The 12,853-nt window shown below is 41.5% G+C and overlaps 1 protein-coding gene across 12 annotated transcripts in view; it reads right to left on the bottom strand.

Annotated features, from left to right (window-relative positions):
- The window catches only part of mapk8ip3 (mitogen-activated protein kinase 8 interacting protein 3), a 197,406-nt gene that overhangs the window by 64,044 nt on the left and 120,509 nt on the right, over positions 1-12,853 (bottom strand). For all 12 annotated transcript variants that reach the window (XM_063059137.1, XM_063059138.1, XM_063059141.1 and 9 more), the window contains 2 exons: positions 4,837-4,963; positions 1,896-1,991 (listed from right to left, as the gene is read on the bottom strand). In XM_063059137.1, the coding sequence (XP_062915207.1) occupies positions 1,896-1,991; positions 4,837-4,963 (223 nt within the window). The remainder of the gene's footprint in view (positions 1-1,895; positions 1,992-4,836; positions 4,964-12,853) is intronic.

The following is a 12,853-nucleotide window of genomic DNA, read 5'->3' as shown; positions in this document are numbered from 1 at the left end:
AGAAGATGGCATCCATATGTCCACTTGGGTTCTTTCAGTTTGAAAGAATGCCCCAGGGCATATCAGGAGCGCCGGCTACTTTCCAACATGTCATGGAGAAGACTACTGGGGACATGAACTTGCTTGAGGTACTGGTGTACAGATGATCTCATAGTGTTTGGGTCTACACTGGAAGAGCATGAGATGAGGCTACTGAATGTGCCGGTCCGCCTGAAAGCTGCAGGGTTAAAACTGTCACTAGACAAGTGTTACCGCTGGGTGTCTATGCCTTACGTAGTGAACAGCTCAATGCCAAACCTGCCAGTTTTCCGGGTGAAGCCAGAGGATGGGAATTGTCCTGTCAAAATTCTCTTTCGGAATTAGCTTTCGAAAGGAGAAGATGGCGGTGCGATGCAGCGCGCGCGGCCGTTCCGAATGATATCGTATGTGTTAACTAGGGGGCGTGCACAATCCTGATTTGATGGAGACAGACGTGAGAAGCACGGAGGAACACCTGGAGAAACTTCTGAAATGCCCGCTTCGCTGCCGCTGCTACTGTGCGATCGAGAATCTCCGGAGGCGAAGGCCCCAAATCCTCGGGTTTAGCCTATTGCCTGTTGCCGGGGCCGGAGTCGAAGTGCTCGGCAGAGATGGTGCTCGGTGCTGGAGAGCTGGTTGGAGGCTCGAAGTTTTCGGACGGACTCGGAGTCAGACTGTGGTCGGATGCTTCCGGGATGCTGCACCGGCAAGTTTGCGGCGCTGGATGTTCACCGTCTGTGTGAGATGATGGGACTTTCGAGAGACTCTGAGACTTTTACTGTGCCTTGTCTGTTCTTTATCAAATTACGGTATTGTTTTGCACTGTTGTAACTATAAGTTATAATTATGTGGTTTTTGACAGTTTTTCAATCGGTTTGTCATGTGTTTTCTGTGATATCATCCTGGAGAAACATTGTATCATTTCTTAATGCAAGCATTACTAAATGACAATAAAAGAGGACTGCGTGTCCTCATAATCTAATCTAAGCTTCTATCCCCAGGGCAGGAAGTACGTGTTGACCCAGAGCCAGACACAGAACCTATACCTAGTCGGAGAACACTGCACAGAAGGAGGAGAACAGAAAGACTACCTACTGACAATAGTATGATCTCAGAAGAAAGACCTGAAGAGGGACCAGCCACTGAATACTGTACAAACTCAGAGGATGAGGAAATTGGAGTACGGTATGCCTTACCTTACGCAAACTCCCCAAGGACTGACGAAGAGATTTCTGAATCTCCAAGCCCTCACTCAGATGTAATGGGGAGGACTACCAGTGACAGGTAGAGGTGATAATAGACAGTAAGGGGAAACTGGGCTCCAATATAATTGGAGATGAAGCTGAGCTCAGTCAGGTGGCCAGGGAACCTGAGTCGCAGGAAGGTACGAGTGATAGACATGGGGAGGCATCCCCAAGTGAACAGGAACAGTCACAAGAAGTGCCTGAGGCTGAAGAAGCTGACGAAGAGATAAGAAGGTCTCAAAGACTCAGGGAACCCCCAATTAGTCTGGCATATGATGCACCGGGGAAACAGAGTGTTGCGTCCATTGCAATAGTGAGATAAGTTACTGCCATTTACAAATGGATTGAGATGCTGTCGGCTGCCAATGGATTTACAAACTTCATTTGAATACAGTTTATTAATAATAGTTTATTAAGTTGCGTTGTCATGACGACATGACTATTTCTGGAAGGGAAGAGTGTAATGCCCTAGTTAAGATTTCTACTGCAATGCTGTGAGGTATTTTATTTTAGCAGCTTTCTGTAAAAGTATTGCATCCTACTGGCAACAGCGTTTTGGTTTCGGCTAATGACAAGGTGTCATAGAATAAACTCTGACCATTTAACCTCCTAATCCTCTTAATTTATGATTACCTTCATGGTCGGATCTTTTGCAACCAAAGGACGGCAGTAGACTGGGATAGGGACATTCTTCATGCGATTGTCTTCTTGGCTGCCATTTGGACTCAGCTAGAGTAACAAGAGGATCAACACAAACTTTTAAGAAATTAAATATCTGCATTTCACAAAATTAAAACACATCCAAACATTTCAAAGTAAACTTATTATCGGAGTATATATATGTCACCATATACAACCCTGAGATTAATTTTCTTGTGGGCATTTCAACAAAGCCATAACAGAGTAAGAACGTAATAGAATTAATGAAAGACCACATCAGCTTGGGCATTCGATCAATAGGCAAAAGACAACAAAATGTGCAAGTACAAATAGAAGAATAAATAAATAAGCAATAAGTATCAGAAACATGAAGAAAGTAAGTCCATAGCTTGTGGGAACAGTTCAATAATGGGGCGAGTGAAGTTATTCCCCTCTAGTTCAAGAGCCTGAGGTTTGACGGGTAATAACTGTTCCTGAACCTGGTGGTGCGAGTCCTGAGGCACCTCAACCTTCTTGATGGCAGCAGTGAGAAAAGAGGGGTAAGGTTCCTGATGCTGGACGCTGCTCTGCTGTGTAGAAGCATTCAATGGTGGGGAGGGCTTTTCTCGTATTAGACTGGGCTGTATCCACTACATTTTGTATGATTTGCCGTTCAAGGACATTAATATTTCCACACCAGTCATTTAATCCTCATTTCCAATGTTTGCATCTCACTGCTCATGGTGACCTAGAATTTGTCATGGGAATAATGACCAAGGTTATCAGAACCAGCTATGAAATAGATGCTATCGTACAACATTTCTGGAGTGTTTCTCTACACAGCTGAAAATGGAAATCAAACCACTGTTATCAGGGATCTGCAGAGCTGCTGAACCCTCAGGAAATCTACAGGTGAATGAATTGATGACCATTTAACTAATTGATCAATTATTTAACTTAACTTTTTCAGCATTTTGTTCTTGACCGTTAAAAATCCTGAAAATTGTATGCCATGTTAAACTTTGTCACTTTAATTGTTTTAAATTATACTTACTGCTTAACAGACCAATTAAAATTATTTTATACATACTGAGCTTAATTCCCCTCAGGATTATTTCAAAATAATGAGCCCTTTGATTTAAATTCTATTTTCTGAAGTGCATACCAGAATATTTACTCTGGCTCTGTACAAAATGTTCCAAAAATCAGTTGAAAATACAGAAATAGAGATATTTACTTCATGGCTTTCTATCCATACATTTCAGCGCAGCTAATGATGAAACTGTTTCTTAAAGCCAGGCATCTTTCATAGCTACCATGGGATTAAGGGGTTATATTGCAAGCAGATATTTTATATTATGGAGCTTCCTTTGAGACCACTGTTGGTGATTATAAAATCTAGCCCATCAATATGAAACATCATGTGGCTGAGATAAGTTGGACCACAGGGAAGTTCTCAACATTAGATCTTTGAAATTTCTTGGCTTCATTACTCTTCTCAATATATCTGTGTGAACATTTGGTGTTATATGTAGTGCTGGGGTTGGCAGTATAATAGGCAAGAGATTCAAGAACAAGTAGCAATCTCAAGATATACATTCATTACTCCTTCATGAATGAATTATTTTTCAAAGCTGATCTTTATCTTTGCTTTCACCTCCGTTATTCCTTTTTGCAGGACCACACTTACGCACCACAGGACTAAAAAAAGTGGTTAATCTAGAAGGGACTGGGTGGACTACAGCGTGTTGTTCCTTTTAAGTAACGAAGGTTCAGAATGTACGTACTGGTGGTAGTGTAGCCAAACTCCTAACTTTAGCAAACATACTGATTTCATGATACAGGGGACCCCTGCATTACATGGTGGAAGTTCACCCTTAAAGAATTTACAAATCACTACAAAATTTGAGACATGGAATTTGTGTGGAAAAATAGTAAATAAATCAATGCAGAATTTCTTCTTCTTCTTCTTCAGACCATCACCCCTATGGGGACAGAGGCAGCCGACAGCATCTCAACAGAGTTATCTGACCTGGGTCAGTCTCTCAAGGTGTAGCCCATAGAAGATCCTTCCTCTTTCAGGGATGAGGTCTTTGGAGATTCTGTTGATGTTTCTGTAGCGCTGGTTTTTAATGAGATGGGGTTGCTAGCTCCACATCCAACCCTTCTCCTTTTGGGACTGTCCATGGCAGAGTTAATGCAGAATTTACTTTTTCATCTAATCACATTTCTTGACACAACCTGAATCTGATTTGCAACTGAGGTGGCTTCACATTACAGAAAACCGTGACATGTACCATTGTCTAGGAGTGCCTACCTACCACCTCAGCAACACATGCCATAATGGGGGCCATCTGCATTCTTGAACTCAAGGCCCTTTTCTTACTGAACAACAGATGCCACCGAATGAAGTAGTCAAGGGACCTTCCAGGGAGGCAAACAGATACATAATTCTACCCCAAGGTTGGAGAGCATTTGGTTACTCATATCATGGTAACCTTCCAATCATGATTATAACTAAAATGGGAACTGTGGAATCAATAGTTAGATCAATTCAAGTTTATTGCTGCATACACAAGTACGGTGAAGTATGGCTACAATAAAAACAGCAGCATTACAGGCACATTCCTAGGTTCAGAAAGATAGAAATATATATAGAGCAAGTGCAGGAAACTGGGTTTGAAGTTAGAATCAACTTCGCCCTACTAAATGAATGACAATCTAACACATCTGTAAATTTTAAAGAACGTTTCTTTGAACACTGTGCTGCTAATGTTTCATTAAAGTACATCACAAGAGAATATGAGATGAATGCTTTAAGCATTTGTGTTTGAATGTTATAACTGACCACTTCCTATCCAGTTTATGCTTTGGAGGCAAAATTGTGCAGAAGTGTGTAAAAGCAGAGATCTGCTGCGGACAACCAAATTCCTACCTGTTTATATTTTGCAGGGAGGCTCCAGCCACAGGCCTGTAGTCGGCCATCATCATTCCTGACGTGGTCCCTCACTTGGCGGTACTGCTCACGTTTCAACTCTCGCCGAGCATTTGATGTACAGTCACTACAAGGAAAACCAACAGTTACTTCACTGGTTAAGCAAAGTTGGAATGAAATGTTTTAAAATGCCTGCAAACGGCTGGTGATCCACATGGTTGCAGATTTAAAAGTACTCCGAACGGCAGTATTTCTTTTGTACTTTGAATATTCCAAACAAAAACATAAGAAACAGGGGGAGGAGTGGGTCATATTTGCCCTTCAACTTGCTCTGCCAATCATTATCATAATTGATCCTGTGCCTCATAACTACTTTGGCATGCAATTCCCATATCTTCCCATTTTCTTCCAGATCAAAAGTATTTTTAACACAGAAAGATGAAAGTGCTCTACAGGCTCTACAACAAAGTATTTATGACGAAAAGTCATTGATCTGATCTCTGCAACTGATGGCCGATTGTTTTCCAAAATTTCCAGCTTTTTGATGTAGATTACTAGGATCTGCTGGATTTTGGTTCTGTTTCTCTCTCTGATAGTTCATCTGACAACTTCAAAACTAAAACAAAGAATCTGCAGTACCCAGGCAGGTAAGACTGCAGTTTCAAAAGAACATCTAAATAGTATTCAATTAATGCCAGCTGATCAATACGCTAAAATTTTCTCCTAGATCGAGCCATTTCCATTAGAAGTTTTCATCAGCAAATATCCATGTAGATAGAACATTTTACAAGCACCTGGAATAGGTAAATAAGTGTGTGTTACCTGATACAATCTGACTAATGAAACATTAATTAACATCGCAGAATCTGAACCACATAATGACAGAATATTGAATTCAATGTCAAATTAGGTCAGAGATTGCAAGACAAAAGGAATGAAAGACTGGATTAAATGAGAGACAAATGATAGGAAACAGATTTTATTATGTCATAAATAATTAAAATCTGAAGGAATGAGACTCCATGCTTGTAAACATAATTTTCATTACTGGAAAGGTTGATTGGCAGTAATTAATAAATCACTTAAGTAAATCTTATGCTTGACAAGTCCCAAAATGTTCTGACAACTTTAGTCTGCATCTAAAGCTTAAGTCTAGTTTAAGAATGCCAAGTCAAAGGGCCAGATGCTATTTTTGTGAAGTTTATAGAAAAGTACAGTGCTACAAATAACACCTTCCAATGAGCGGATAATGCAAATCTTACTTTGATGTACATTTTGGAGAATGTGATGGTCTCACTGGCATTCCCAAGGCAAAATCTGACACAGTAATATTTACAAGCACCTTGATACGATGATCACCCAACCCTCTGTCTCCATTATCTTGCTCTTCATGAGGGTACACCAACTCTAAATGTGAGCAACACTCCCCACCTGGACTCCACAAGCACAGCTCTTTCAATGCCCTTAATGAAGGTCTGAAGCTCCCTACTCCCAGGTAGTGCACTCAACAGACTGACTCTTTAGCATACTGAATGGTTTATATTTGTAGTTTTGAAAATGTTCATCCATAAACTAGAAGAGAAGACTCACCCATTTCTACTTTTTTATCTTTAATTTTCTATCTATCATTTACTCTGTCAGTTCATCTCTCAAGTGGCTGCCACCCACAGTCTTTAACATTTTGTGGGATTTTCCTAATATTTTGTCCTTGACTTGCAAAGCCCATCAGAAAAAAAGTTTTCTGAAGACTTAATAAAAAAATGTATTATAAATGCAACAGACAATAAAAGCTATCCATTCATTGAAATATTACATGGAACCTGTCCAGGTCCAACTATTTTCCAACCCTTCAATAAGATACTGGCAGCAACTATGGACCTATAATCAATCTATGATCATCAATAAGCTGGGTTGAAACTTGCAATTTTCTTACCTGTTCCCTTAACATATGAAGAGGAAGGGAATCTCTAGACTTGACAAAAAAAAAGTGAAACCAGCAAGTTCATAATCTAATACTGGACAAACACCTCCAGCTAATCTGATGCAACCAGATACAAGCAGTTTTCAAGAAATTATTTAATTTTATGAGAAATTTTAAAAACTCTAAACCCACTGGTTATAATCACCAGCTATGGACAGCGGACTTCTTTAGCAAGGCATGCAAAGATCATCATATCCTCCAATCCTAAGAGTGACAATTTCTGTAGGCATTCCTAACAGCTACCATTAAAAGATCTTGCAGATAATAATGGAGGGCCAGATGGTGTTTTCTGTCATGATTTTAGACTGTTTCAAAGATAAGGCTGTATGGAAATTTTTGTGGTGGGTTGCTAGCTAGATATTCCAATTTTACTCTCATAAAATGTACTCAAATTCAAGTAAATTCTCTCTCAAATTATTGCACATTAATTTTAACTGAAGGGGCAGGCATGACTGCTCATATTTAGATCTTTGTCTGTAGTAAGGATTTGTTTTATGATCATTCTCGCTAGTTAACATGCAACCGAAGATCTGAAGTCTTTGTCGTAAGCACTTTGTATGATAAAAAGAGTCATACTTCCACCATCTGGAAGGCTTTGCCCTTTAAAGCTGATGGATGATTGGCCCATGAGCCACCTCATCTTGGCAATGTTTTAAACCCCCGTGGCAACTAAAAACAAAGGCACTGCTATAATGGATTTCTATGGTTTTTTCATCCCCTGGAGGCATGTAGATTATGGGACCATCCACACACCTTGCAAAGTTTTTGCCTCCCCATCTCTATCTAAAGGGGAATGCCCATAACAAACCCATGGATAACCACATCTAATTTAGTTACACTTTCTTCTGAGAAGGACTGCATACCTTTGTCAGTTTCTCCTGCTGTTGTATGTATATTGGTAACAACACCTTCCATGCCACATTTCTAAGGTGTATTCCCCTTATCTTCAGTAGTTCAACCTACTCCACAGTTGGAAGATCTCTCAACCATCATTTGATCCCCTGAAATTCTACTCTGATCCGCCCTTCCCCTACACATTCCACAGCTGACCTTACCTTTATCTTTCACGTTCAATCATCATCTTCTGTAGCCTCAGGCATTTTCAATGAGGTGTCATCACCAGAAATATCTTCCCCCCTTTCCTCTTTCATCATTCCAAAGTACCTGTTCACTTCATGACTGTGATACTCACTTTTCCATCTTCTTCAACACTCATTGCACCTTATCATGCAACACCTGAACTTTTAACACTTTCCTTTCTACCAACAAGAGAACAACAATGCACCTAGATGAAACAGAAATCCATTAACATTGTTTCCAAATGTAGTGTATTCAATATCCACCATGTGGTATCCTCCACTTTGAAAAACACAAACGGAGAACAGGTAATGTCTTTGTGGAACACCTCCATTCAGTCTGCATTGGTGATGCGAGTTTTGGTTACCTGTCACTTCAATTCTCTATCTCACTCCCTCTTCAACAGTGCTGCCTTTGGCCATTCCAGCAGAGCCCAACATAAGCTCAGGAGCAGCATCTCATCTTCTGTTTAGGTAGATCACAGAATATAGGTTTCAACAAGTTAAACAATTCAGATGCCCTGCCCTTTCTGCCTGTAACAGAACAGGCCAGCCCCAAAACTCATCATACAAACTGTTAGAGTGGCCAGGCTTTGACTTAATAGGATTGGGTGAGATCTTCAGTTCCTGACTGACATGGTCAAGCAACTGGAGCTGGAGGCACTCAGGACCACCCAGAAGGCTTAAAACATCACAGTGAGTCTTTTACTGAGGTGATCACTCTCAAGAGCGCAGGCTTCAGAAAGTGGATGGGTGACCACCAGCAGAAGCAAGGAAAGTAAGCAGTTAGTACAGGATTCCCCTGTGGCCATTCCCCTCAGCAACAAGTATACCCCTTTGGATACCACTGGGGGTGAGGGGGGGGAGAGATAACCAATCAAGATAAAGCAGCAGCAGCCAGTCAATGGCACTGTGGCCAACTCTGAGGATCAGCAGGGAAGGGCAAACTCAGGTAGAGCGGTAGGGACAGGAGACTCAATAGGTAAGGAGACAGGCAGCAGATTCTGTGGTCACAAAAGAGAAGTTTGATGCCTTGTTGCCTCCACCCACCCCACAGGAGCTGAGGTCCAGGATATCAGAGCAGCTGCAGAACATTCTCAAGAGGGAGGGTGAGCAGCCAGAGGTCACAGTGCACATTGACACCAATAAAAATGGGGAAAGAGGTCATGCGCAGTGAGTACAGAGAGTTAGAAACAAAGCTGAACAGTAACACTTCCAAGGTTGCCATCTCTGAATTCGTCCAAGTATCACACGTTAGTCAGAGCAGGAACAGGATGATAGTACAGATGAATGAATGGCTGAGGAAGTGATGTAGGGGCCAGGGTTTTAGAGTTCTGGATCATTGGGATCTCTTCTGGGGAAGGTATGTCTTGTAAAAACAAAAAGGATGGGTTATATCTGAACCCGAGAGGGACCAGTATCCTTGCGGGCAGGTCTGCTAGAGCTACCTGCCCGCAAGGATACTGGTCCCTCTCGGGTTCAGATATAACCCATCCTTTTTGTTTTTACAAGACATACCTTCCCAGAAGAGATCCCAATGATCCAGAACTCTAAAACCCTGGCCCCTACATCACTTCCTCAGCCATTCATTCATCTGTACTATCATCCTGTTCCTGCTAACACTAAATTGGCAGGGATTGGAACTGGAGAGATAGGGCTGAGGATGGGGCAAGTAGATGCAGTGTTTACAAGTTTACAAGTAGACACAGTGTGTAGTGAGACTATGAGGAAGGACAAGCCTATGAAAGGGCAAAATTGCAGTCAGTGGGATGAGGTGGATTGTAACATGAAAACAAAACTGGAAAGGGTGATGAATACAGGACTGAAAGGATGATATTTGAACGCACGCAATAAGATAGATGATCCTGTAGTGCAGTTAGAGAATGGTAGTTTGAAGCTATGGGCATCACTGACTAAACAGAATGAACAGTTGCAACTGAAGAAAGATCACAGTTAGGTGCTTAGCATCCAAAGATACATCTCATATTGAAAGAACAGGCAGGGAGGCAGAGTGGGTGGGGTGACTCCACTGGGTAGAGTTAAGAAACTGCAAGAGTTATGAGACCCTGATGGTCCCCTGAACAGTAGACAGGATGTGGGATATAAAGATACAAAGATTGGTGGAGGGGCAGGGAGTCTGCAGAATGACTTTGACAGATTGGGAGAATGGAAAGAAGTGGAAAACGGAACATTGTATGGGGAAGTGTATAGTCATGCACTTTGTTAGAAGGAATTTTCTAATTGGGGAGAAAATTCAAAAACCAGAGGTGTAAAAGGACTTGGGAGTCATTTTGCAGGATTCCCTAAATGTCAACTTGCAGATTGAGTCAGTGGTAAGGAAAGCAAATACAATGTTAGCATTCATTTCAACAGGTCTAGAAAATAAAAGCAAGGATGTGATGCTGAGGCTTTTTAAGGCGTTAGTCAGACTACAAGGAGTATTATGAGCAATTTTGGGCTCTTTATTTAAGGAAGGATGTGCTGACATTGGAGAGGGTTTGGAGGAGAATAATTCCAGGAAAGAAAGGGTTAATGTATAAGCTTTTAATGGCTCTGGGCCTGTACTCACTGGAGTTTAGAAGAATGGGGCCATCATTGAGGGCCATCAAATATTGAAAGTCCAAGACAGAATGGATGTGGAGAGGATGTTTCCCATAGTGGGTGAGTCTAGGATCAGAGGGCATAGCCTCAGAATAGAGAGATGTCCATTTAGAACAGAAATGAGAAGGAATTTCTTTATCTGGAGGGTGGTGAATCTATGGAATTCATTGCCACGGTTGGCTGTGGAGGCCAAGTCATTCAGTACATTTAAAGTGGATGTTGATAGGTTCTTGGTTAGTTGGGGTGTCAAAGGTTACAGGGAGTAGGTAGGAGAGTGGGGTTAAGAGGAATAATACATCAGCCATGATGGAATGGCGGAGCAGACTCGATGGGCTCACTGGCCTAATTCTAAGTCTATGTCTTATGAATTTATCAGCCTTTTACATTAACTCTGCATTTCTTTCTATACAGATGTTGCCTGACCTCCGACCAATTTTCAGAATTCCATGTAATTTTAAGCAACTATTTTCTGCTCACAGTTCCAGCATTGTTTTTATCCTCTCTCTCTCTTCTATCCTCATTCATTTCAACTCCTCCCTGTAGATCAGCTTCTACTAATAAACGTTTACCATCTTCTCCGAGGCAGCATCAATACCACGAGTCATTTTGTTGCTCTTGGTTCCACCATTCCACAGACAACCTCTTTCTTCTCATCACCCCTCCTCTTTCACTGCATCTTAGAGCACATCTAATTTCCAACTTCTCCCTCATTCTGACGAAAGGCCAACAACCTGATAGGTTCAATGTTTCTCTCCCTCAGATGCTGCCTGAACCACTGCACATTTCAAGTATTTTCCATTTACTGTATATTTTCGTTTTCCAATTTTTGTTTCTTTTGTAATAGGATCAGCAGCAGGAGGTGGTGTGGGTTGATTTCATTTAAGTATCTATCTACAATCAATGGATTTTTAGTGTCTTTATCACCAAGAGCTATAATTGGGGAGGGGGATAGGGAGTGGTTAAAAAAAAAACCAAGACCCAAACTCCAATGCAATTGAGATCCAAATCTTCTCGTATACAAAAAGGATCTAGTGCTTTCCCAGCGCAGATGATGAATAAACCCTTCTTGGGCTTCCAGCCGGGTACAGGTATCAATTATAAGCAGCGTTTCAATGACAAATTCTGCCATCTTCATCACAGACGACACCTAGGTATGTCCAGTCCAGTGGTATATATATTCCCCATCATTCATCCCCCCTGATGGGTTAGTCCTCATCTATTCAGGTTTCTGCTGTCCCATCACATACAACACAAATCTGCAGATGTTGGAAATCCAAGCAACACACACAAAATGCTGGAGGAACTCAGCAGGCCAGGCAGCATCTAGGAAAAAGAGTACAGTCGATGTACTTTTTTCCAGCCGAAAGGTTTCAGCCCGAAACTTCAATAGTACTCTTTTCCTAGATGCCTCACGCATTCCGTATGTTCCGCTGTCCCATCTTGTTTACAATCGAATTCCAATTCTTAATTACAGTGAAACCTCAGTCTTTGTTAAAATTAATTTTCTCGGAAGGAAGCTCAAATCACAGCTTATGCAGTTCAAAGATGTCCTAGGACTAAGGACGGTTCAGAGGTGTCCTGAGACGCTGGATATCTGGCATTTACAGGATTCCCCGTGAATGCAGAGCAGCGTATATCAGCCAGACGGGACGCACAGTAGAAACCCACATCAAGGAGCACAGGAAGTGTATCTGTTTGGGTTACCCAGAGAAATTGGCGGTAGCAGAACACTGCATCCCCATAGGACTGACTTTGACGGTACAGAACTACTATGCCACGCCAATGGTTTTGGGACTGCCTGGTTAAGGAAGCCATTGAAATAAAACTAGAGGAAAAGCATTTAACAGAGATGAACATCTCAATGTAAGAACTGGAATTCGATTGTAAACAACATAGGACAGTGGAAATCTGATTGGATGAGGACCAACCAATCAGGAGGGCTGGATGACGGGGATATACATACAACCAGACTAGACATGCAGAGGCAGCATCCCTGATGAAGATGGGAGTTTGCCATCGAAACACTGGTTAAAATTGATACCTGTACCCTGCTGGAATCCCAAAAAGAGTTATTTGTTCTCTTACACTAGTTAGTAATAGTGACAGTTCAATGATCAAAAATGAAGCAGTGCAATGGAGAAAGTCGTAAGTTGGAAAATCAACTGGGTCTTTTGCCAGTACATCTAAATTTCAAAATATCACTTTCAAAGTGGTAAAAATGCCAGTTTCCATTTAGGCACTTGAAGTTTTCTTCATAAACCTTGGACAATCCTTAGACAGAGGATATCTTTACTGGTGAGCAAACTCCAGAAAGTTTACTGAAAGTCAAAACAATAAGGCAGCTTGAGATGAAGACTTC

This window comes from Mobula hypostoma, chromosome 9 (assembly GCF_963921235.1).
Source record: "Mobula hypostoma chromosome 9, sMobHyp1.1, whole genome shotgun sequence".
In the NCBI taxonomy this organism is placed as follows: domain Eukaryota; kingdom Metazoa; phylum Chordata; class Chondrichthyes; order Myliobatiformes; family Myliobatidae; genus Mobula; species Mobula hypostoma.
Note: the sequence above shows the minus strand (reverse complement) of the source record. Positions and strands in the feature narration are given on the sequence as shown.